Raw genomic sequence first — 24,609 nt, forward strand, 5'->3', positions numbered from 1 at the left:
AGGAATTCACATCATTATCAGCTGCTAAGTTAATGGGTGCCAAATATCAAAGGGTATGCTGAAAGGGAGCAAAACTTACTCAGAACCCACGCTTAGCTAAGCTAATCTATGACTTGAATCTAAAGGCTGACATAATCGAGAACTTTGAAGATTACCTAATTACGCCATGATAGAAACGCCATCAATAAATGCTTTTTCTGTTGAAAATTTATTATATAAACAAATGAATTTGGTCTTCGTAAGTTGGAGTTGGTTTTCGCGTCAAGATTGAATTACCAACGCTGTCTTGCCCCATTTCCCTCCCCGTGGGGAAATTTGTGGAGATTCCAGAGGTCGTATCCAGTAAGCATATTTAATTCTTATTAGTTATCCTATTTTCTTCAAAATCCCATTCTTATAGAGAGGTAAATACTAAAGGATATAAAGTAGTGACTTTAGACCTGTTTGCGATAGAGAAAACGAATTCCATTCGATCCGTATTAGAGAAAGAGGAAAGCAGTAGGGGCCAACGAAAACTACATGGGTCTACGATCACAAACGAAGCATTACGATTCCACCCAACGCCTCCAATGGGGAAACCAGTTTCTCGACGTAAAGTTCTCCGATGCGGAGGTGGGGACAGAGACTATCTTCGGTATCTAGATCCCTAACGTCGTATGCATGAAGGTCGTCATAGTCCGGACGACCCGATATCAAATATGCCGAGGATGATAGAAGGCTGTCGACATGAGACGCCTGGAGTAAAATATAACCCATTCCCTCCGGAAACTTACCTATTATTACGCCTTGTATTCGCCTATGTTTGAGATTGGTATAACTGCGATCGTGGGAAACCTAGTATCTTACCATGTCTCTCGCAGCAACAACACATGTTCAACCAGATACCTCTAACCAGGATCTTAGTCCCGGAATCGACAGCGAAGCAATTGATTGCATCAATGATCTGATCGTCAACCGAGCAGCTACCTTCCCTTTCAAACCCCTTCTTGCTTATCCTGCGAAAGATGGTAAATACGTCTACTACACAGCAAATGAGTTAGATGGATTCGCGGATGAAGCGGCAAAACGGTATGTGGGATTGGGCTTAGTCCCCAAGGTACGTCATCCCGTGGACTCCCAGTCAAATATCCCTAACGATGTTAATAGAACGGTAAAGATGAGTCGGAAATTGTGGCGCTCATTGGTGTGTCAAATCTTGATTACATTATCTCGATATTGGCTTTGACACGCATCGGGTTTGGCATCCTATTCCTATCAACACGGTTATCTGTACAAGCATACATAGCTCTACTCGACAAGACAAACTGTCACAATATCGTCGCCGCACCAAATTACGCAGAAACTACCAGCAAAATAGCTAAAGGATATGAAGCTACCCGGTTCTCTATTTTAACAGAGGATATATATGGAAGAGCGGACCCAGCCAAGCCTCGATTCCAACGGCCAGTCAAAATTGAAAATGAAGCGCAGAAAATCGCCTTTATTCTACACTCTTCTGGTTCTACTGGCCTTCCAAAGCCTATATACCAAACCCACCGGTCTTGCCTCACGAACTACTCTGTTGGCAGTGGAATGAGAGCCTTCATAACTTTACCCCTATTCCACAATCATGGTCTGTGCACTCTTTTCCGCGGCATTACCTACTCCGTTACGACGGCACTCTTTGATGCGAGCCTCCCAATGACCCATGACAATTTGATTAGCGCCATGGAACAGTTTGATCCAGAGAGCTTTCACTGTGTACCATACTCACTTAAGGTCCTCTCTGAGAGCGATCATGGTATCGAGTTAATGGGACGGTGTAAATTAGTACTGTTCGGCGGAAGCAGCTGTCCCGATGATTTAGGAGACAAAGTGGTCAATTCCGGAGTCTACCTCGTAGGCCATTACGGAGCGTGAGCATACCTAATCCTATGCGACAGGGCACGAATGTTAATGAATAGGCGTTAGAACTGAAGTGGGCCAACTTATGACATCGTTCCGAGATAAGGAGGACAAGGCATGGAACTATGTGCGACCATTCCCAAAAGTTGCGCCTTATCTTCATTTCGAACCTCTCGGCGAAGGATTATATGAGTGTGTTGTCCTTGATGGCTTACCAACGAAGCTCAGTTCCAATTCAGATGACCCACCAAATTCATTCCATACGAGGGACATATTCATACGTCATCCCACGATTCCACTAGCGTTCAAGTATATGTCGCGCCTTGATGACAGAGTCACACTAGTCAATGGCGAAAAGGTGTTGCCGATTCCCTTTGAACATCGACTCCGACAGCATGAACTTGTCGAGGAAGCACTCATCTTTGGGGTGGACAAGGCATTTCCAGGATTACTCATATTCCCAAGCGAAAAAGCTAGGCAAGTTAGGAAGGAAGATCTTCTAAATACGCTTCGGCCAGTAATCGACGCTGGAAATGAGGCCGCGGAGAAATTCGGGCAGATTTCAATTGACATGGTAGAGATTCTCCCATGTGATACCCTCTATCCTCGTACAGACAAGGGAACTATTATTCGGGCAGCGGCGTACAAAGCCTTCGAGGGGGTAATTGAAGCTGTGTATTCACGGTTTGAGACACATGACGATGCCAGAGATGGAGCGCGAAAAGCTTTAGATCAGCCCGAGCTTGTCGCATACTTGTTGGACCTATTTACCCGTACGATTGGCGTAAAGGGGTTAACTGAAGAGACGGACTTCTTCGAATGTGGGGCTGACAGCCTTCAAGCCGTAACCGCGAGAGCGAAAATAATTCGCGAAATTGATATCGGCGATCATATATTGTCTAATAATGTTTGTTTCGAGTATCCGTCACCCAGAAAACTTGCATCGCATCTTTACTCGCTTAGGATAGGCGAAGAACTACCCGACACCGACGAAATAGCTTTGATGTCCAATCTCATAGAAAAGTACTCGGACTTTCCTCTCTTTATCCCTGGAAAGCGACAGCCTGATGGGGAGGTCATAGTAAGTTTAGCATGATTCCAACTCTGTAGGACATATTGACTAATATATTGTCTTTAGCTCCTCACTGGAGCGACAGGCTCATTGGGAGCGCATATCCTATCCCAAGTCGCGTCTATACCCGGGGTTAAAAAGGTCTACTGTTTAGTTCGAGCGAAGACGTCTAAAGATGCCCTCTCTCGTGTTTCGTCGAGTCTCGAGTCTCGCGGTCTCTCCTCCCAAGTTATCATGGAGAAAGTTGTCTGCCTACCTAGCGATTTCAGCCAGGAGTCACTGGGGCTTGACTCTTCCACCCTTGACACTCTTCGGTCTAGCCTAACCACTGTTATACACAGCGCATGGATGGTAAACTTCAATGTTTGTCTTAGCAGCTTCGAGCGATCGCATATCGCCGGCGTGCACAACATAATCAAACTATGTTTAAGTGTTCCATTCCAGAAACCGGCAAATTTCTTCTTCGTATCGTCGATATCTGCCGCTGCGGGCACCCCTATTCCCGCTGTAATCCGCGAAGCGCACATCAATGATCTACACTATGCTCAGAACATGGGATATGCTAGGTCTAAGCTAGTGACAGAATATATCATTCGAGCAGCAGCGAAGAGAACTGGCATAAATGCAAGAATATTGAGGACGGGTCAACTGATGGGAGATTCGCATAAGGCTCTCTGGAACCCAACTGAGGCGATACCCCTCATGATTCAAAGTGCGACCACCGTAGGAGCACTCCCAACGCTTGATGAGGTAAGATTCCCGCCCTGTCTACTTGCTCAAAAACCTCTCTAACATGAATTCACGAAGACTCCTTCATGGTTACCAGTAGACAAATGTGCTGCAGCCATTCTGGAACTATCCGGGCTCAGCCCCAGCGCAAAAGACAACATGTCAGAAAGTAGCGAAACAGTCTACCACGTATTAAACCCGTCTCTCTTCTCCTGGAGCGAAGACCTGCTTCCCGCACTACGAGACGCAGGGCTGGAATTCGAGACGGTCTCTCAGCGCGAGTGGGTGCGGCGATTACGCGAAAGCGAGCCAGATCCCCAAAAGAACCCCCCTATCAAACTTCTCCACTTCTTCGAGCAGAAATACGATAACGACTCAGCAGGGCGAAGTGGTCTTGTCTTTGAAACTCAGACGACTGCGAGGTATTCCGAGACTATTGGCCAAGGCTTTGCTATTGTCGGAAGCGGGATCTTGCAGAAATGTTTGGATAATTGGCGGCTCGCTTGGGGTAAAGAGTACTAGATAGTCGTGGCGAATAAGGGGTGTTGGGTTGACTTGGTAGAGCTTGTAACCTTTATCGCACAGCTATATGGAGGTACATATTCGCGTTTCTCAGGTAAGTGAAATTTTTTGATCGATGCTGATTTAATTGAATAAATCGGTGGCCATTTCAAGGTTTCTTTCACATGAGTCCAGTCGAAAATACAATTGAAGAATAGGGTACCTGTGGGCTGGTAGCGCCAAGTTGTCTAACCCAAAGACTGCCGAGTGGTCGGTTTCAGGCGACTGGTGAGTCACGAAGGTGGTAATTGAAATTTGACGTATCATAAAGTCCCCCGATAGGCTTAGGGGGTACGGCCCTCTGCATATATATCACTTTTCCCGCGAGGCTTCTACAAATGACTGGAAATTAAAAGGTCCCCTACGAGTCAGACAAACGGGGACGAGACTGCCACGCATTGATCACAGCTGTCAGATCATACAATGACTACCATTCTAGGGAATATATCAATGGATGCCCACATCCCTCGTAAGAGTTACACGGCATGTGTGCACTGTAACCCTCGCGCGGTAGTAGCACTTGCTGCCTGATAGAACTCTTGCTTCGGTCTTATATCAATCTTATTCATCCGAATACCTTATTCAAACAACAGGACATTTCAAGGTTGCTATCTAGGTATTGATGCACTTGCGTTAGAAAATCAGAATGGCGACGATGCTGCTAGATGGGAGTTTGATATGTGCGAACTCAGGTCATGATGGTTCTACATGCACCCAAGCCGGGAAGTTCGAGTGCAATTATTGCCATTTGGTCAAGGCAAGTAATCCCCTATTTATTTGATAAAAAGTTACGGTTTCTGACAATATACACAGTACTGCGGCAAGAATTGCCAGAAGGCGCACTGGAAGACACATATACGTGATTGTCGAAAGAACCCGCTACTAGATCCAAACTGGCGACCTGCGTGGGAGACGGAGAATCGCGAGCCCGCTTTCATGGGAGGCCCTCGGCTCCAGCATTTCAACTTCAAAAAGAAGTATCCGTGGGGAAACATGCCCGCATTCGACGTCCTCAACCTTGCAGGGAATGAGGGCGCCAACTATAATAGAGATCTTAATCTTCTCTTTGCCGGTAAGGCCCTGCAGCATTGCGATACCTGTGGAGAGTAGTACGTTAACTCATTGCAACATTGCAGCTTCTGGTGACATTAGGAATTGCGTCATGACTCTTGCCTCTATCCCTGACGGATGCAAAAGTCATATGAAGGTTTTCCTGAACGATCGAGACGCCGACGTCGTGGGTCGGAACGCCATCATACTTCTCCTCGCCCTGATAGAAGACGATGCTAACGTCGCAGCTGATAACATTATCCATCTCTGGTACTCATCCTTCATTTCCCAGTCCCTTTACGACACGCTGAACGGGAAGATTCGCCAGCTGGTTCAAGAAGTGTGCAAGAAGATAGAGGGAAAAGCGTCTGGTACAGTCTTGGGGAAGACTTGGACTTTCGGTTCGAGGTCTCTTAGGCTGGTGTTGGCCAAGAATCAATGGCTCGAATTACTCGCAAGTTTGGAAGTTCCTCGCGGTCTGACGGCGGAGAGGGCCCAAGATATTCGCCGAAGTGTTGCTTTAGCCCCTGAAAGAGTGGATTTCAGACATCGCCGATATTTTGCTCAACCGCCCGGAGGCCGCGCCAGTGCAGAGAAGTTTCGAGAGCACGGTATACTTGTCCCCTTCGGTGCCCCTCGTAATTCGTTTACGATACCAAACCCGTGGGTTTCTCCTTTCCTTCTATCATGTGCTCCTTTTTCTCTCCCCCCCCTCTTGATGTCATTAGCTTACCCCTCCAGAACTCTCTTCCGTGATACGGAGTCCTGGCCTCTGAAAGACGATGCGGACCCGATCAACGGTTACCGCCTAGACAAGATTAAAGTATTCCCATGCGATGCTCCCGCGAACGATCTCTACGGGAAACTCAGTTTCCTCCTCAAGGATCTCATCACCCGTTTCCACCGTCGGCTTCAAAATTCGAACATTCAGTTCCATCTGCTGAATGTCAACGCGCAGGACTTGCAAAACTACACCGGACAAGTCATGTTCGACCGTATAGAGGTATGCCAAATATGTATCAAAAAGATCAAAACGTTGACTAATATTTCACTGTGGTTAGGTTGCGAATATTACGGACGCGGGGTATTTAGGTATGGGGCAAACGCTGCTCTATATGGGACCCCTATTAAAGCAGCCATCTGATAATCGTCATGCTACCCTGGTCGCTCTATTCCTCAACGCAGTGGATGAGATTTTCGACGACAGCGAGAAAAGGAAGGCGATCTCGCGCGATATTCAGGAGGTGTGGAAGTATATGGACCCGAAGCCGCCTACAGGACCGTACGATGCCGGGATAATTGTCAGCGATATCGCAACTCAACAGGTCCGCGACGTAGACAAGTACTTCGACATGTACATGAAGCTCCATCATTTTGACATGCTTTGCGAGTTATCTGGCATGGAATTCAAAAGAAAACCCACGATAATCGAGGCGTGGCCATTGAAGGTGAAGAAACGCCCGCACCAAAAGGGGGCCAAGGAGGAGTTTGCCACTCTATTATCGTCCGGCGACTCGGGCTGTGAACGATACATGGAATGGAGGTTTAAGTAAGACTGATCTGGACGGATTCGAAGAAAGCAAACGCTAGGTTTGATCTGCGAGATTGCGAGATGTAGAAGATAGGAATGGATACGGCCTATTTTGCAGTTTGTCAGGCGGTTAATTTCGGGAGTGCCCTTTAAGATGATACCGAAGGAGATTGAAACCTCAGTTCAGTTATGCCATGAATCGAAAGAGAGTAAAAAGACACTCACTAGGTAGTATCTAGGACTCTTAGAGCCGATGCTCCCCTTTTTAGCTGATGGATCCCCGGTGGGACCTCTTAGGCAGTCCCCACCGATGGCTCTTAACAGATCATGATTGATGCTTCTAAAGCTCAATTCAGCCAATTGGACTCAAGCCATCTTGTGAAACTTGCCTGAACTGGCTTTTTGCGGGTTGAGTGCAAGGACAAGGTAAGTTATGTTATGAGACCGTCGTGCTGTAAAAATAGATGAGGCCTTGTATGTTCGGTATGCAGTGAGTGAATTAAGTATCATTATATGTTATGTACCTAGATAATAGAATTCATGAGACATTGTTTGTATGCAGTATGCCCTTTGGGGAATGCAAAATATATACCCAGCATGCTAATGTAAGACGTAACTTCATAAATCATGATGCAAGAGAGTCCGGCCAGTTTAAGCGGTTTCTGGCTTTTGTGCGTATACTAACCGCTGAGGTAGGTATACATGAATCGATTTGTTACGCATTTCTCTGCGGAAGCCAGCGAGGAATACGTGCATTTCTTCCAGTGTTCGGCCTAGCACTTTAGTCCACATGAACATGACATAGCCTAGAATTACGCATCAGTGCTTAGAGCGCCTAATAAGAGGGACAGGCAAATACAAAAATGGCTTCTGCTTACCTTCTAGGTCTTGCTCAAGGGTATACTGGAACCATTGTCCGATTTCCTTCAACTTCGGGTCGGCTGGCCAACCCGACTGTCATAAAGTCAGCTTTCTTCTTTGTCACGGAAATTCAGAGATCGGTCGAAAAGGTAACTCCTAAAATTCCGATACGGCATTCAATACGTACCACTGGGACCTATAAGAAAGTTAGAAATTGTGCCCCTCAACTAGTAGACTTAAACAACGTACCTTAATATCTCTAACTGTGATGTTCACGAAACCGGCTTCTTCAAGAGCTTTCGGTAATGTGTTGTCCGTAATAAGCGTAAAAGAGACGCCTAACTTCTTACCGCCCTCGGAGAATAGGTCGCGCCAGATATGAAAGTTCGAATCGGGTTTCAGGGTGCCATCATCGCTACGATAGTCGGCCTCGGGTTCAAAGCTCTCAATCCAACCTCCGGGTTTGAGCGCAGTATAGGCCTGCTTGAATAAAGCCGTCCAATCTGCAATACCGCCTACGATATAACGTAGGTGTATAAAATCAAAGCTGCTAGGCGCAAATGTCCACGGCTGTTGTGCATCGTCAATCTCGAACTTTACGTTGGGCGGACACCATGAGGGTTGAATAGGAGACAGATCCGTCCCGATAACCTCGCAATCAGGGAACTCATCCGCAAAATCACTACAAGCTTCATTAGTCGTCGTCAAAATACCACGGAATACTCAAAAGGTAGATTACATTGCCCATAAGCCTAGTTAATCAATTAATATAATGTCAGATTTCGAAAGGGAGTTCAAATCACCTGTCCCAGTACCAACATCGAGCACTTTCTACAAATTCTCAGTTAATGACATCCGTGATAAAAATACATAAAGTTGGAGCGCTTACTTGTATGCCGGGTTTTAAAGGCGACATGAAAAGTCTACCTCCCAAGCAGAGGGTCATGAAATGGTGGCTAGGAAAGTATGAGAAATTGAAGGTTGTAATTCATGAAGGATAACTGCGGCTCACTTCATGTCCATAGCTTCATTTTGTCGTTCATCGTTCGGACCCCAATAATTATCAGATCCAAGCCTAGAGCTATGGAATGTGCGGCCATTGAGCGTGCGATACTCCAAGATGCTCTCAGTCAAGGATGCAGTTGAGCTCGCGCTTTTTATCGTTCATTAGATAAGAACCCATGTACAAAGGATGATTTGATCTCTTACTTATCGCCATCTCCAAGCGCAGAGTCCGCGTCGTCGAACTCTTCTTCCTCCTCCTTACCAGTGATCGTTAGTTAACTCAATAGGCAAGCTATGACTGTCTTAGGCTAGATTATGTTGTCTAAGCTTACTTCTTGAGGGTCGGCTTCAATTGGCCCTTCTGTCGCGCCTGGCGGCAGGTTAGTGGGATCTGTCGGCTCTGGTGACGTCGTCGTGGGCGCCACAGCAGTAGCTGGCCCGGGGTTTTCGCCGGTGGCCATATCAAGAAGCTAGGAAATTTAGCAACGTGCTTGATCTCGACCTCTGATAATAATTATTAAGTTGCAAAGTGCTAAAAGATGAGGAGAAGTGGAGAGATCAAAAGTGCGCCTTCTACGAGTATAAGTCTGGTTAGTCTGGTTAGCAGGAAATGAACAACTCAGGGCATCAGAGCAGGGGTACAGGGGTCAAAGGCTCCACTTACTGTTCCAATTATCAACTAACCGCGTCAGGACTGGACTTTCTGATTAGTAGCCGAACGAAGCAAGTGATCGGTTAGAGACGTCATTGGTCAATTATTTCCAAGAAGAAGTGGCAGGAGGTATCTATAAATTATAATCACGTGAATTATCTAAACACCATATTCTTTGATCCTGTCAATATTTATTCTGAACCGCCTACATATCCTACCTACGATCCTAAGAATTAAAGACTGAGCCGTTAGAGCCCGAGATAGAACAAGACAATTCCAACCCAGTTGGTGTTACCATACATAATGAAATCTCTTCTCCTACTTTCTACTACTTAGGTGTAGTATTTTATCAACCACCATTGATGCTCTCGGCAATATCATCAATGGGTAATAGGGATGCTATAGATCTTATGTGAGTCGATAAGTTATAATTGGACAACTATGGGTTCTTACACAGTAGCAAAAGTGTCATAACATTTAGGGACCATGGCTTTGGTTTTATTGTCGAAGTCCCATCGGATCGGAGATAACGCCGACGCTGACGGATCTATATCATACATATTAGCCAACGCACCCAGTATCTTTTCTTGTATAGGATTTATACCTAAGAAACCCATAGACTTCCTAGTGCCGGAAGCCCAGATGTCGCAGTCACATTCAAACGATGCCCACTACGATGGGGGTCAGCGATTTCTTCGTTAAAGGGGTGTTGCAGGAGCCCTAGGCTCCCAAGACGAGCTAAAAAGAGGGGGAATGGGGGCTTGACACGCATACCTGCACTCCATCTTTACAGTTTCTGCAACCCAAATTCCCTTCCTTCGCTGGATAAATGATTCCGCCCGTGTTTATGAAGCAACTATCAGTCGAGTCATCAGCTTTTTCTCCTTTAAAAAGACATACCTACTAACTTAGGTAGGTAGCCTGTAGGTTGTGAGTATACTTTGACTTACTGGTTGAGATCAAGAAAGTAAGTGTATTTAACATCGCAGCTGTTTTGGTCTGGTAGACAGAACGTCTTGTTGGCATTGGCATCCCATGCCGCCTTTCCATTTTGGTCGATATAGGGAGAGACCTTCCCGTAGATTCCCCATGGAAGCAAGGCGAGGGCTGTGGCGAGGACCTTCATGATTGATATATAGGTAGTTGACCTGTAGTTAACGTACTGGATATAGTTGAGTTAGAATTTTCTATCTCCGTCGTCAGTCAGTATGTGTTGTAGTTTTCAAGCTTGCACAATAGGAATATATATAGTATTTATATTTGAAGCGTTCTGTAGAGATGGATAGTACAGAGTGAAGACATTGGAGACAAGATGCCCCTTTACAACATACAGATTGACTGATTTCACATACTAGTCGAACACATCCTCTCTTTATTCATGTTTGCTGTTGTTTGCTGTTGTTTAATTTATCATTCATTACGTGAATATGCTGCTAGCATAGTCTTTGAAATTACAACGTTTTGTTTAAATGTTATGTAGTGCATGCCTAAATGCCTCAATAGGCACTTAATATACCTATCTAGAATTCAGATAGAGTAACAAACTAATTCTAATTGCCCTCTCCAATTGGAATATGGGTGAGGCATTACACATTAAATTTTACTACTCCAACATCATTTAGACTTCACTTCTTTGAGCTTGGTATTCAACTCAGAACAATGGATTTTTTGAGTAATATGTTGCACATTTTCAAGGGCTATCCATGGAGGCAATTAATAGGTAGCATTCTTTTGCCGGCCAACACAATATCTTGCTAATCGGTACAATATTGAAAGCAGTTATTTTCAAGAATAGCAACACAATTATTAATAGAGTCAAATTTGATTGTCTGCCTGTAAAAATATTGACTTAAGTAAATGAAAAACCATGTTTATGTGATGGGGACCTCCTTATGAATAGAATCTAGGGGTAAATTAAACTGATGCCAAGATCGGGTATTTCCCTTCCCTTCCATCATATACGTACGAAATTCTTATGCGGGCAGGTATTTATCTCATAATTCCGTATCATAGCGTATTCACAACGGCCGCATGCCGTAAAGGAGGAAAAGAAAACCAGATGGACCTCAGTTATCCAACACATACTCGCTGTTCCAAGGTGTTTTTGTTACCCGTTTTCTTTTAAGCGTCCACTATAGTAGCGTGTAAAAACCCCAGCGGAAGATAAAATATAGTAGTTTTAATGAAGTGTTACCATAGTCAGTGTACATTGACGATGTCCTACTTTGTAGAGAGTCTACTTTACATTCAACGCGTCAGTCAAGACGGGAAGAGAGGCAGAATTCTCTGGAAGCAGATTATTATACCCATAGTTGACATTGAATGAGAAACACCCTCACTCCGATGGACGATTTTCAATTCTGACCGACAAATATATCCTGACGGTCGGGTTTTCGAATCAATCGCCCACCTAGTGAACTTATCATATGCGAGAACCTGGAAGGTACGAAGGAGGAATGCAGCGTGAGATAATCTGTTGGTATGATTGACAGAGCGCTACCTTTGCATGTGGCTTTGACATTGAATAGAATGTTTAGGATTAACTATTACCGATTTGCTCTCTGTTAAGAGATTAACAGACAAATGCCAAACTGAAAAGGTTAGATATAATTAGCAGTAAGAAAATGATGGACTCATAAGCCCCTATTAACTCAAAGATAGTTGTACAGACCACGACGGGCAGCGTAGGTGGTTGGTGTAAGGTAGGTAGGTACCTACTTATATATACTTGGGTAGAACTTGTAGGCGCCTATATAACTCGGTCCTGGAACGAAGGGATTGCTTCGATATAAGATAAAAGCTCTTGTATTTCGTCATTCTGTTGATATCGTCTATGTGGCTTCAGGGGGCACTTCAGAGTTGAATAGACATCTCGAGGCCGGTGGAACATAACCTTCGTCAAATTCGGTCTATAAATAGTGCGAATGGTTAGGTATCCAGGCACATCCTGAAACTAGAGTTCTCTACTTACAGCGCCATCCGGGGCCAGATACATTGTTGGGATGCAATGGAGACCGTTTCTGAATATGGTCCCACCACAGGTTGCCTCGCGAATAGCTGTTCTAACACAATCGTGCTCTGCATCTCGAGGATTCCATGCGGGACTGAAGTCAAATCTGAGATTGAGGCCCTCCTTCTGCACAACCTGGCCAGTAGAGCTATCGGCAGCCCAAGTGCGGAGAGAAGGTAGCTCTGGTGCTCTTCCAAAGTTGCAATGGAAAAAGTCAGGCGCCCCGACGGCACAGTTGTACATCATTCTCGCCTTGAACATCGCACACCAGTTCGCAGGTTCTTGTCCATTCCCGGAGAGCTTTCTGATTTAGTTGATAATATTAGTAAGGGGTACATCAATGTATTGATATCTCTTACATGTGAAATCTAAGGCGGTGGAATCTATAGCCCCAACCGTAGGTGTCGGCTTCGCAGTATTCCGTACACTCGGAACTGACATAGGGGATATAATTTAAGGCCCATTTACATTCGTCGGTTCCTTCGTATTGCCAGTTATCGTGATACTATGAGATTGCGCATTAGTGATTTCCATAGTCAATATTATGTATTAATAGATAACTGTAAGTAGGAAATCAAGGCAAATATACTAGAGTTAAGATTGACTCACGAGGTCATCGCCAGTTGTGTTCTTAGAGAACGTAGTCCCATTTGCTAAGGGAATAAGTTGACTGTACTGAGATATGTTCGCAGAAGTCGAATAATCGACACCAGCAGCTTCTGCCTGGAAGGCGACTATATGGGATACCAGTGACAAAAAGATAACAATAATGAATTGCATTGTGGCCGGCATCATCTGAGTAGTGACGATTGTTTGTATGATTTCTGTTAGTGATACGCGCAAGTGCAAGCGTCGCATTAGAGTTGAAGAAAAGAAGACGAGGAATTAACAAACGTAAGAAACATTTTACCTGAAATGAGAAAGCGATGATGAGTACCTTCCTACTTATAAAGTGCTACCAGTTGAAATGATGGGTTAGGCAGGTAGATTCGAGAGGGAGAACATTATAAAGACTGTTGCCAGGTGCAACTCGCTTGAAGATATAAAACAGGCGCATGTCGTACTAACTCTACTAATACGCCTTCCTGAACTTTCTACTGCGAATGTGATCAATGATCATGATAAACATGCTTATATACCTATATATATGTGTTTAGTATTAGTATCATTGCATAATGGATGTATTGTTGTGGATTGGGTAACTTGGTACCTATTTTGAAATATCGCAACTGATATATGGATGTTCTGAAATGAATCACTTATAAATGCGATAGCCGAAGAGGTTTAATGGGAGAAAGGCGATCAGACAGGAGTTGAAGTGTAGTTGAAAACGTTGGTAAGAGCATGCCTTCTATTGTATATCCCATATTTACCATATCGTTCATAAGGCACCAACCATGCTGACAATATCTCAAACATTCTAGAAGATGACCGTTATTCGTCTCACCTATCTTAAACCTTGAACTAGACTCGTCGAGGCGCAGTTTAAGCGTCACCTTGTGCGACCAATTTTCCTACAACCATGTACTTGCTCAAAAACCTCTCTTCCCAACCTTTCAAGCTCTCAAACTCCTCAGAACCGAGCCCTTCAAGCTTGTCGAGAGGTCCGTCGAGGTCCTTGGTCAGCATATCCTCAGCGAAACTGTGGAAAGCTAGGCCACGGCTAGCATCGCGACCGGCAAAGTTCTCGTAGGGGCCACCGGGCCCGTAGAAGTTGCGGCCGCTCGTAACGTCGAAAATCCGACCTCGCACAGCCAGAAATACTGGCATGCCGTTTTCTCCGTTATAAGGTAGTAGAGTGCGTGGGGTGAAGACCCGGAAGACGACGGCGGGCGGTTCGCGCGGAAGTGTCGCGGGAGGAGAGGGCTTGTAGAGCAAGTATGTCGTGTAGAGAGTGATGACTGCGAGAATGACATTGAGAGGCGTGACGAGCCCAGTGCTAGAGATAGCTTCATGTTAACCGGACATGCCGGAACTGCAGTGACACGGTGATAAGAGAACATACTATATCTCTGAGGAGGCTTTGGCAGCCTCCTGGGCTACGCGTTGGTTTACGTATTCCATTTCTCTCTTTCGGCTGGATGGTAACCCAACACGAAGCCAAGATCTAATGTTCAGAAAAGACGTTGATAACAAGTAGTAGGTACTAGGTAATAGGTTGAGTTGATGTAAGAGAAGGCCTACATCTGTTACATCTGTAGGTTGGAAGATGAGCTCGTACATGTCAGCGAATCGTGGCGGGGTATACTTTGGATGGTCCAAGCTTCGAATCCTACTTGTCAATCCTTGAAGCTTTACAGCTTATTTTTAGACTGTCAAAATGTATCTAGATATGTACATGTGTTGCCAGTCAAGTTTTAATACTAATTGAATTGATATTTACTATGGAATTGAGCTTACTTATTAAATATTTTGTGTTATCCGAAGTTTACTTTTATAAGATACGAATTACTACTAATTGCTATATAATATGACTTTGTGCTTAGTCTTCGAATTACCGGTAAATAAGGCTCTGATAGTGCTTGTTTTTAGGATGATTCTTCTAGGGACATGCTTACCCAAATATTATGCTAGGTGCCCTATCTACGGCACTTGGGTTGCTTAGCATTCGTTATGAGTTGACAAGTGCCGGCAATGGTTCTAGGTGCTGTAGGACTAGTCCGATCATTTCTAGGCTTTAACGAATACCTAGTTCTGTTACGCATTGGAAACATCGAGTCAAGGAACCATAAATGCATTCGGAAGTAGGTACTTGGCCGAATATAAACAGGTTACATGTAGTTATCATACAGATATTTGTTTATGAAGTGCACGTATTAATAAAGACAAGTTGGATCAATATGGTACCTAGTAGGAGTGAATCAGCCCTACCAGGTCCCTGTTTTAAAGTTTACCCCAATCCTATGGTGGAAGTCAGTTACAGCCTGTATGTGTACCGCCTACTGCACCTAGTACCTAGCAGTAGTACTCCAGCGCGATAGATCATGCTTCAAATTAATAGTCAAGTGCTACCCAAGCATTCAAATTGCTGGGTACGGATATCGATAGATAAGGGGAAGTTCAATTCGAACTTCCTCTTAACAACATTTTTTTATCATCCAGACTGTCGACTTCGTCGCGATGGATATATCGTATTTTGTCATTGCTCACCGACAATTGGGATTTAGTGTTTTCGTGTCAAAGTTCTTTGCCAAGGGCCATGGTTCATTAAAATGAATGATTCTCCTATTTTAATTCCGTTCTCCACGCATTGTGTCGCATCCCGCTCAGTCTGCTGCGGCTCAGCCTCATTGCCGTGCCGCAGAGGCTTGCTTATCCCCGATTCTATAGCCTGACGATCAACTAGAACAAAACATCCTAGGCTCCAACAATCATTCACTCCTTTACAGGCTTTGTAAGGCCTGTATGCATTTTACTACTGTCTTATTATTGGAGACCGGCTTGCTTTTTTCACTCTTGTATCTTCCAATCCCTAGTCCAATAGTCCGATAATCCAATCGCTACAACTTTCTCGCTATCGATATCCCTTTCCCGCCCTTTTCTTCGATTTAAGAAACAAAATACGTACATGCAGACCATGATCTAAGAAGGGCACGAGGACACCAGCCCTACCATGTTACGACGGATTATCCGTCCCGCACGACGCCTACCAATATGGCTTTTACTCTCCGTCGCCGCGCCTTTCGTCTTCGAGGTTATTTTACATCTATGGCGGTATAACGTGCCGAAGCCTGCGAGCGAGCTCGATACACCGTTTTTTACATCATGTCAAGAGCCCGACATTAGTGCGAAACGAGAGAACGCGATCCTAGTAATGCTTGCGCGAAACCACGAACTCGAGAAGGCTAATAAAACAATTACTTCGATTGAAAGACAATTCAACAAGTGGTTCAACTATCCTATCTTATTCCTCAATGACAACCAGTGGGATCCTAAGTTCATAGAGGTACTAAATAAGACGTCACGAGGATTGGCAACTTTCGAAGTCATACCGCAGGAAACATGGACATTTCCCGAGGGCGTGGATGCGAATGCAGCGAAACAGAATATAAAAGAGCAGGGCGAGATGGGGATTCCGCATGCGGGTGAAGAAGGATACCATCACATGTGTCGCTTTTATTCGGGGTAAGTATGCGCTGCGTAATGCATGTCGCAGATCTAGGGTTGCAATAAGGAAGAATAACTTCAACTAACATGCGTGGAAGAAAATTCTACCTGCTCGATGCGTTAAAGAAATATAAGTGGTACTGGCGACTCGAACCCGATGTCGATTTCAACTGCGCGATCTCATACGACCCCTTTGTTCAGATGGCACGACACAAGAAGGTCTATGGCTTTACGATTGCGTTGTGGGAAATAGGGAAATCATGTCCTGGCCTATTCCGCTCCGTCGCGGATTGGAAGGAGATGATGGGTATCCCTACAAATAACCTCTGGAAGGCTATGGTATCGGCTTCGTGGATGCCATTCCCATTTCGACGATTCATGAGCTGGCTTCCGCACCGTGATGCCTATGGCGATGAATGGAGCTTATGCCATTACTGGAGCAACTTTGAGATTGCCGACATGGACTTTTTCCGAACGAGGGCGTACCAGGATCTCTTCGAGTACTTAGACAAGAAGGGCGGGTTCTACTTTGAGCGGGTAAGTAGTTTTAACCCATCTAGGTCACGTACCTAAACTACGTACAAACAATTGTTCTAACAATCATATATAGTGGGGTGACGCCGCGGTACACTCCCTTGCCGTCGCAATGCTCGTAGATCCGCGTAAAGTACACCATTTCGAGGACTTCGGATATCGACATGACCACCTATACCAATGCCCTGCCAATGCGCCGGGTGGCCAGCTACCCGAGTCTCAGTTGCTAGGGAGCGGGACGTGGTCACCAGAGATGGATAACGGAATCGGGTGTCGCTGCGAATGCGACGGGCGGGTACAAAGTAACTACGGGGGTTACTGCTTGAACAAACTAAAGCAACCTACGACTGTAAAACGGCCGTGGTTCACGTGGCTCCTATAGCATAGGATAATCGGCATTTTGGTTGTTTCCATCTGTTGTTATTCCCTCCTGACCAATTTACGTTGGGTTCTTCTCGCATTGGACATATAAACAGGAAGAGCATAGCCCTAGGTGCTCGCGGTGCTTCTGGCGTACTTGTATTTATATAACACCATCGCATGGGAAACGGGGACAGGAGGAACTGGATACCACGGAACGGCTGCTTCATAGATATAGGGGATCTCGCATGATCGCATGATCGCGTGTGCGCTTCTGACCGGTTGGAACAGAGAAATACCAGTCATGCGTTACAAGATGAAGCATGTTAATACTTGATATTTTCCAGAAGCTCATTGCCAAAATAAAATTTAATGTGCAATGCCTGGAATGGAACATATGTTGGACATCATTGCTCTAATTTATATATTCCCGTGCATGTCAAGGTACAGCCAAAGCATAGCACGATTCGTCTAATGTATAATGTTTTGTTAGGACTTAATTCAAGCATCTATGAGCATGTGTATATGTACGTTTCGATGATTAAATAGATGCTTGGTTGGGATATCCCAACTCTATACATATATTGGAGGCGGTAACCAACCTCATACCTCCACAGCCGTACCTATTCTAACAAACGCCTGCAATGCAACCGCGACGCCGACACGTAGATACCTATACTTAGAACAGTCGCTCACCAACCTGCTCCATCCCGTTTCCCGCGGTGTGAAGTATCATTTCCACATCCCCCTTACTTCACCCTGCCTGCCATCCCTTCCATTTCTATAATCCCTAAAGCAACAGAACGCACTCAACTAAGCCGCGACTTCTAGTCGTCGTCCGCGTACTTCGGGCCCTGAATATTATTGTTATGGTAGTCCGGGAGCAGGATGTTGTCGGCGTCCAGACCATTGCCATTACCAGGCGTATTCCGGATCCACTCGGTCTCGACGCGGAAGAAGATCCATATCCATCGACGGAACACCTCCAGCAGCTCAATTACAAAAATCGACCCTTCCCAATCGGCTATCCGGCCCAGATGCGGGCTTAGCTTCAAACTCCATGTACACCGTAGAAACAGGTCCATCGCAATAACTACGTAATACAAGCCAGGTGGCCCAACATGCAGGCGGCGTCGCAGACCAAACGCCTTCAGCTCGGGCGAGTTCCGCGCCTGGCTGTCGAACAGCAGGAGGTCCCAATCCTTAGCCACGTCCCAGTAGAAGCTGTACAGCGAGTTGACAGCGCAGGCCACGATCCAGGCTTGGTAGTAATGATGCGGAGGCGGCTGGCCACCGGACGAGTTGCGCTGCAGGGCGCTGAATATGATAACCGGGAAGGCGGTGAAGTACTTCGTCGCATTGGCGAGGTGCTGGCCGCCCCAGCCCGTGGCCTCTGTTCGCCGGCCCCGGCGCACGCGCGAGTATTCGATTAGACACTGGCGAAGACGGATCAGCGAGGGCAGCGCCATGACCAGCGGAACGACGACGGTGCCGCCGCAGCTGCGGTCGGGACGCGCGGTTGCGCCGCCTCCTTCGCTGCGGAAGAACATGCATAGTGCTACGTATAGGTCTGCGAGGACCTTGGCGTAGCTCGTTAACACATCGGCAAGTAGGATGTCGCCGAACCGGCCGTCCTTTGTCTCGGCGAGCCCGCCTACGCTGATGCGCTTGAGGGTCGAGCGTAGGCGTGTGCGCCCGCCGTGCGATAGCGATTTGAAGAATGGTGCGAAGACGAGGATTCCGAGGAGGACGGCGAGGTACATCAGGGGTAGCCAGTCCCATGCTAGGACTAGATCGGGGTTGCGGTGTGTGAAGACCCAGAAGACGAGAAGGGCGAAGGCGAAGATCGAGGAGAGGACGGTGGCTAGTCGGTAGGTAGACAGGTGGTGCGTTGGATGGTGCGGCGAGGGCCGGCCCGGATACCGGATCAGAGAAGGCACATCGATGCCGATGAGGTAGAGGTAGTGTAGGTTAATGCCCCATGCCCAAACGGCTGTTATAGAGGTAAGAGAAGGTGTAAGCTAAAGTCAATTCGAACCATGGCTAGTCAGTGAGGTAGAAAAACTAACCTAACACAATAATGAAGGCCACGCGGTACGGCAAAGGGAAAGTCAAGCTGAAGGAGTCGAGCTCCGACTCGACTGCAGGATCACCGTCCATGGCCCGGGAAGATCTGAGTCCGTATAACTAGCATCGAGAATTATTCCCCCCAATCTCTTATACGGGGATATGTAGAATAAACCACAAATAGTGGTATTGAATAAGCGCCGAATTGGAATTAGTTAGTTACGATAATTCTTCAAAGTTGTGAAATATAAAAAATAAAAGATATTCAAATATTCGTATATGAATATGTACATGCCAGATAATGATTTTATCGAAATTAGCGGATTGGCGACGTCACCTTGGCGAGGCTACGTACCGCGAATCCCTGCTGCGCTAGCGCCCTTCAGAAGAGAGGGAAACCCCTGGCTCTTTGTTTAGTGGAAGTCAATCACGGCTGACCAAATCGCCGAGGTACGGCAACTGTAGTGATATCCACATATTCGAAGCTTCACCTCTAAAACTCCAAAAACTTTATCACATATAGCAATTCAACTCATACAATGAGATATCTAGATCTTTGTTCCAACCAATAACTCCTTCAACAGACATGAAAATTGAAATATAGTCATCACAAACGAATCTAGAACAACAATGGCAAACGATCCTCCACCTCCACCGTCCAACGGTCCCTCCCCATCAACATCAACACCCTCTACCGCCTCTCCCCCATCAACCTCGGCACCACCAACCACAACGTCGAGCACACTCCCATCCTCACCATCAGCCTCACCATACCCCTTCGCCTTCGCCCCCGACATAATCCGCGCCCACCAGAAAGACGCGTACTTCCAAGGCCTCCTCACGAACCAAATATCCGACCTCCACCGGCACCTGCTCGGCGCCCGATCAGCCCACGCCTGGGCCTCCGAGTCGCGCACCCTCGCCGACCTGCTCTACCTCTGCCTAACCACCCTCCTCGGCAACCGCACGCTAGGCGAAGAGTACTGCGGGCTAGTGCAAGTAGAAGCCGTGTCCGGCGCTCTGCCAGCACTCTCCAAACGCGCCGCCTACATCGCAGGGAGCATCCTCGCCCCCTACGGCGTCTCCCGGCTCCTCCCCAAGATCCGCGCCCGGATACGCGCCCGTCTGCAAAAAAACCTTGGCCTCGGCCCCAACGACGACAGCCTGCCCGCCAAACCCCACGGACCCCGGTCCTGGTCGCACAAACTGCAATCCTACCTCCTCGCCAACCTAACCTCCATAACCTCCGATGCCCCCGTCCACGCGGCCAGTCTAGCCCTCTTCTACTTCAGCGGGTCGTACTACGAGCTCGCAAAGCGTCTCGTCGGACTACGGTACATCTTCACGCAGAAAATAGGCGAGTCCTCCGACCGAGCCGGGTACGAAGTCCTCGGCGTCCTGCTCGTCGTGCAGATGGCCGTCCAGGGGTACCTGCACATCCAATCGACCCTAACCACACTCACCCCCACCACCCCCCTCGCTCTATCCCCAGGCACCAACAGCCCAACCGACCGCGCGCGCAGCACAGGCGCTCTCACCGTCTCCCTCGACGAAAACGCGTACTCCTCAAACAACACCCTCCTCCCGGGCGTCTCCGCCTCGCCCACAACCCGCATCGACGTCTTAGCCGCAACACACACGCCGGGCGGGGGGCAGCCACGGTACGATTTAGCCGAGGCGCAGAGCATGCGATGGATCAAGGGGGGGCAGCAGCGGAAATGCACGTTATGTCTGGAGGAGCTGAAGGACCCGGCAGCGACGCAGTGCGGACACGTGTTCTGCTGGTCCTGCATCGGGGACTGGGTGCGTGAGAAGCCCGAGTGTCCGCTTTGTCGGCGGGAGGCTTTGGTGCAGCATATACTGCCTTTGCAGGCTGTTTAAACGAAGGGAAAGGAGAAGAGAAGGGGGGAGGGGAGGGAGAGGGGTGTGGTGTTGTAATCGAAGTAGTAAGAGCTGTAGATGTAGCGGTGGAGTAGGCTTAGTGATGTGAAGATGAGACGTAAGAGGAATAGGTTGAATGTCGTTCTAATGGAAAATAAGATAGGGGATGGGGGCAGTTCTACATATTACATCCTAACACACATATCACGAACATCAGAGACGGAAGGATGCCATATGTACTTAAGTAGCATGCAAGCATCACGATATCAGCAATATGAAAAAGAACATATTTTATAACATCCATTGATATGGAAGATAACAATGCTACAAATGCGATCGAGAACGCTTCTCTAGTTGGCTTCAGCCTCCCTATCCACCACATTATCTGCATTGCCCTCGGCATAATATTCGAAAACATTTAAAGGGACATTCAAGAAAATGTGTACAGGTAGTAAAACAAGCCAGTGAACCTCCCCCGCCAACTTTGCGACGTCGATGCGACTTCCTCAATGATGAGGCTTCAAGACCAGCTCAGAAGCAAAATTGTTTTGATGCGGGACACCGGTACATATCCCAAACCATCCGCCGTCCGCCCACCGTCCGCCATCCACCTTGTTCAAGCATTCCATGCTCAGGTATCACATCCATTAGTTCCCAGAAAAGCATCCGCCTCCACTAAAACGCCGACCCTCTCCCTTTTAAGACCAATCGATACACTTAGGGCTCGATCGAGAATAAAATGATCTCCCCACGATCATTACGACGCATCCGTAACGACCGCCAGAGCTCCTTCTCCTCCACTGACTTGCCCAGGCTAGTACCGGATTCAGATCGTTCACGGTGATATTTCTTCAGGGCTTTGTTTACACTGCAACCCCGTTCACTCTCCGGTCCCTTGTTGCATAAGCTCAGGAAAACATCGGATCTCGGCTTGTAAAGGATCATCTGACCGGACTCTCCTTCTTTCTCGTCTCCTGATTTTGACTTGGGTCGGTACTCGATCAACTTCGGGATCTTATCAGAGCTTGAATGACGCCGAGTCTTCTTCTTATCCTTTTTATCCTTATCCGATGAATGCTTCCGCTTCTTAGAAATCTTCGATTTAGATGTGCCTGACATGAAGGCCTTGAGTCCTCCACTGAGAGTCTCTGTCCGACTAGGCTTGGATTTGTGAGACTTGGAATGCTTTGTCTTCTTGATAGGGCTTGCAGGAGAATTTTCTCCGCCGTCGCCTCCGGAATAATCGGGCGATGGAGGAAATTGGGACGGGCGCATGAGACGGTTAAGACCTCCGGTTAACCCCGAATGAAGGACAGGTGCATCGGTCATGACTTCGTCTCCGGTATGCTTTGTGAGTGCCAACGGTCCAGGCGTTTCAATGTGGAGCCGCTTGCGCTTCTTGTCCTTCTTCACCTCACGTTCACCTGTGCTATCCTTCGACTTCCTTCGATGAATCTTGGGTGCCGGTGTTTGATACTCGATAGGCGGTCCAGCATCGGGTCCGTATTGAGCCATCGCTTCGTCGTCAATCATATATCCTGTCGGGTCTACGTAGTCCTCTTCTAGACCCTGGTCAAATCGCACTAGTTGCCGACCGCCACTGTTGCCACTAGTTTCCGCCATGTTGTTAAAATATTGTAGGTTGACTTGGGATATATTAGGAGTCTGGTCGACCAAAAAGTCGAATACGTTCACGTTCGGGTCATCGTCAACAGCCGGCGGAGGAGTAGGTGCCTCCGGAGGCAGGTTTGCCTCTTCGTTTCCATCTTCTTCGTATACCTGATACTGTCGGTAATTTTCAAACTCCTCCGTCACATCCTCGACATATGCGTTATGAGCCATAGTTTCAGACCTGCCAGAGGGTTCGGCGTTGTTGGATTTTTGTCGCTTCGGTTTATATAGTGCACCTTGATATTTTTGCTCTTCTGTCATACAACTCTGATAAAATATGTTAGATGATGTTATTGTCTTATCGACTTGACAGACCGAGACTTGCGACCTACATTATGCGCGCGATAGTCAGTGCCGTAGAAGTGGACCATGCAATCAATGCAGGTGAAAGTAGCGCCGCGGCAACGGTTTCTATGTGGGTCGAGTTTCTTCTTGGTCAAAACGTCACCGCAAGCCTGTGGGGATGAAAGATAAGTATAAGTTAGATGGTAAAAAGAATATGATGCAAGTGACTGTTGTTAAAGAGATGCGAAGAGAGATACGGAGAATGCAATTGGGTTTCAGGGGGGCGTGTGTTTTATCTGGTTGGAGGGGCAGAGGGGTGAGAGAGATCAGGAGGCAATGGGTTCCAATACGTTCCAATATTATGGGGTAGGTATAAACAGGGGTGTGAAGGTGTGAAGGTGTGAAGGGTGTGTAGGGTGTGAAGGATGATGGATGGTCAATGCTAAGGTTGCTAGGTTGGTGTATTAGATTGCGAATGGTGCGAATGGTGCGAAATGGTGCGTAATGGTGATCGCTGGGATGGCGCGAGGGATCTTTAAGGGGGTTCCACGGTAGCGCAACGCGAAATGTCGTGTGTTGCTCGAAACAGATGGATACCGAAAGAGGGAGGGTTGGGCGTGATGGGTAGAGGGCCGTGATGTCAGGCACGCTTTGGGGCTTTTGGGGCTTTGGGGTTTAAATTATGGAATTGGCGATATTACCTCACACGAGAAGGAGACCATGTTTCTAACTGGTTTAAATCTGATGTGCTGTCGGGTATGTTAAAAGCTGATTGGCGCGCAGCTGTACAAATTTCTTGTGTGTCTCTTGTCGTGAGTGGTCGAGAGAGAAATTTGTTGTTGTTTTCTGTTTTTGTCTTTCCTTTGGGGGCTGCAGATGGTACTATGCGTGCTATGCGTGCTATGTAGATAGCAGATGGCAGTGCAGGTATTCTAGCCCTCAACAGGCGAAGTCGGGGAAGGGGATCAAAGCTGATAGGGCAGAGAAGACAGCCTAGACAGCCTAGAATTCCCAAGACGGGAACAATATAGTAATGATAGACAGCCGGTTCCTGGCTGGTATGGTAGGATTACTAGTCTTCTCCTTCCCAAGGGGTTACGAACTCTTCGGAATGAAGGGTCTTTTTCGCCTCTAGATAGTTGGTCTCAATACTGAGCATAAATGCGTCGTCATGAATACCTGCTTGTAGTACGAAGCCCAATGGGACAAACCTGGTATGACCCTCTCCAGCGGTACCGGATGAAGATAAAGATTACCTAGGTAGAGATGGATGCAAGGCCTACGTCCCAAGCGCCAATGTGCAAAACAGGGGCAGATCCAAGCGTTCGTTGGTTTCCGAAGTCAGGGCA

At 47.0% G+C, this 24,609-nt stretch overlaps 10 protein-coding genes across 10 annotated transcripts; 4 read left to right on the top strand and 6 right to left on the bottom strand.

Moving 5' to 3' along the window:
- Positions 1–749: 749 nt before the first annotated feature.
- On the top strand, positions 750–4,727 carry GGS22DRAFT_194482 (L-aminoadipate-semialdehyde dehydrogenase). The gene is made up of 5 exons (XM_047965509.1): positions 750–1,096; positions 1,147–1,895; positions 1,951–2,965; positions 3,023–3,706; positions 3,764–4,727. The coding sequence occupies exons 1-5, from the start codon at positions 848–850 to the stop codon at positions 4,205–4,207; spliced, it is 3,141 nt and encodes a 1,046-aa protein (XP_047824224.1). The 5' UTR covers positions 750–847; the 3' UTR covers positions 4,208–4,727.
- A 165-nt stretch (positions 4,728–4,892) lies between these two features.
- Positions 4,893–6,849, top strand: GGS22DRAFT_183737 (uncharacterized protein; the record flags this gene model as incomplete). Its single annotated transcript, XM_047964120.1, has 5 exons — positions 4,893–4,997; positions 5,060–5,318; positions 5,383–5,959; positions 6,038–6,299; positions 6,358–6,849. 5 exons carry the CDS (start codon positions 4,893–4,895, stop codon positions 6,847–6,849), a joined length of 1,695 nt encoding a protein of 564 aa, XP_047824225.1.
- Positions 6,850–7,310: 461 nt separating this feature from the next.
- GGS22DRAFT_12956 (S-adenosyl-L-methionine-dependent methyltransferase) lies at positions 7,311–9,277 on the bottom strand. Its single transcript, XM_047958432.1, has 10 exons — positions 9,026–9,277; positions 8,898–8,950; positions 8,701–8,841; positions 8,578–8,644; positions 8,492–8,519; positions 8,428–8,440; positions 7,938–8,370; positions 7,876–7,884; positions 7,706–7,781; positions 7,311–7,633 (listed from the first exon to the last, which is right to left on the bottom strand). The coding sequence occupies exons 1-10, from the start codon at positions 9,152–9,154 to the stop codon at positions 7,479–7,481; spliced, it is 1,104 nt and encodes a 367-aa protein (XP_047824226.1). The 5' UTR covers positions 9,155–9,277; the 3' UTR covers positions 7,311–7,478.
- Positions 9,278–9,725: 448 nt separating this feature from the next.
- Positions 9,726–10,471, bottom strand: GGS22DRAFT_183739 (uncharacterized protein; the record flags this gene model as incomplete). Its single annotated transcript, XM_047964121.1, has 5 exons — positions 9,726–9,744; positions 9,799–9,892; positions 9,950–10,016; positions 10,120–10,201; positions 10,296–10,471. 5 exons carry the CDS (start codon positions 10,469–10,471, stop codon positions 9,726–9,728), a joined length of 438 nt encoding a protein of 145 aa, XP_047824227.1.
- A 1,011-nt stretch (positions 10,472–11,482) lies between these two features.
- On the bottom strand, positions 11,483–13,446 carry GGS22DRAFT_150784 (uncharacterized protein). The gene is made up of 4 exons (XM_047959367.1): positions 12,965–13,446; positions 12,715–12,860; positions 12,317–12,659; positions 11,483–12,254 (listed from the first exon to the last, which is right to left on the bottom strand). The coding sequence occupies exons 1-4, from the start codon at positions 13,211–13,213 to the stop codon at positions 12,177–12,179; spliced, it is 816 nt and encodes a 271-aa protein (XP_047824228.1). The 5' UTR covers positions 13,214–13,446; the 3' UTR covers positions 11,483–12,176.
- Positions 13,447–13,840: 394 nt separating this feature from the next.
- Positions 13,841–14,419, bottom strand: GGS22DRAFT_183741 (cytochrome b5; the record flags this gene model as incomplete). The annotated part of the gene is made up of 2 exons (XM_047964122.1): positions 13,841–14,294; positions 14,361–14,419. The coding sequence occupies 2 exons, from the start codon at positions 14,417–14,419 to the stop codon at positions 13,841–13,843; spliced, it is 513 nt and encodes a 170-aa protein (XP_047824229.1).
- A 1,326-nt stretch (positions 14,420–15,745) lies between these two features.
- On the top strand, positions 15,746–17,432 carry GGS22DRAFT_12980 (glycosyltransferase family 15 protein). Its single transcript, XM_047958436.1, has 3 exons — positions 15,746–16,480; positions 16,561–16,999; positions 17,073–17,432. The coding sequence occupies exons 1-3, from the start codon at positions 15,969–15,971 to the stop codon at positions 17,376–17,378; spliced, it is 1,257 nt and encodes a 418-aa protein (XP_047824230.1). The 5' UTR covers positions 15,746–15,968; the 3' UTR covers positions 17,379–17,432.
- Positions 17,433–17,834: 402 nt separating this feature from the next.
- Positions 17,835–19,719, bottom strand: GGS22DRAFT_150787 (EXS-domain-containing protein). Its single transcript, XM_047959368.1, has 2 exons — positions 19,426–19,719; positions 17,835–19,349 (listed from the first exon to the last, which is right to left on the bottom strand). Exons 1-2 carry the CDS (start codon positions 19,514–19,516, stop codon positions 18,184–18,186), a joined length of 1,257 nt encoding a protein of 418 aa, XP_047824231.1. The 5' UTR covers positions 19,517–19,719; the 3' UTR covers positions 17,835–18,183.
- A 142-nt stretch (positions 19,720–19,861) lies between these two features.
- Positions 19,862–21,329, top strand: GGS22DRAFT_150788 (RING-1 like protein). The gene has a single exon (XM_047959369.1). It carries the CDS (start codon positions 20,054–20,056, stop codon positions 21,302–21,304), a length of 1,251 nt encoding a protein of 416 aa, XP_047824232.1. The 5' UTR covers positions 19,862–20,053; the 3' UTR covers positions 21,305–21,329.
- Positions 21,330–21,871: 542 nt separating this feature from the next.
- On the bottom strand, positions 21,872–23,936 carry GGS22DRAFT_13006 (uncharacterized protein). The gene is made up of 2 exons (XM_047958444.1): positions 23,308–23,936; positions 21,872–23,242 (listed from the first exon to the last, which is right to left on the bottom strand). The coding sequence occupies exons 1-2, from the start codon at positions 23,344–23,346 to the stop codon at positions 22,022–22,024; spliced, it is 1,260 nt and encodes a 419-aa protein (XP_047824233.1). The 5' UTR covers positions 23,347–23,936; the 3' UTR covers positions 21,872–22,021.
- Between the last annotated feature and the right edge of the window lie 673 nt (positions 23,937–24,609).

Source organism: Annulohypoxylon maeteangense (assembly GCF_022496945.1).
Source record: "Annulohypoxylon maeteangense strain CBS 123835 unplaced genomic scaffold GGS22scaffold_1, whole genome shotgun sequence".
NCBI classification, from domain to species: domain Eukaryota; kingdom Fungi; phylum Ascomycota; class Sordariomycetes; order Xylariales; family Hypoxylaceae; genus Annulohypoxylon; species Annulohypoxylon maeteangense.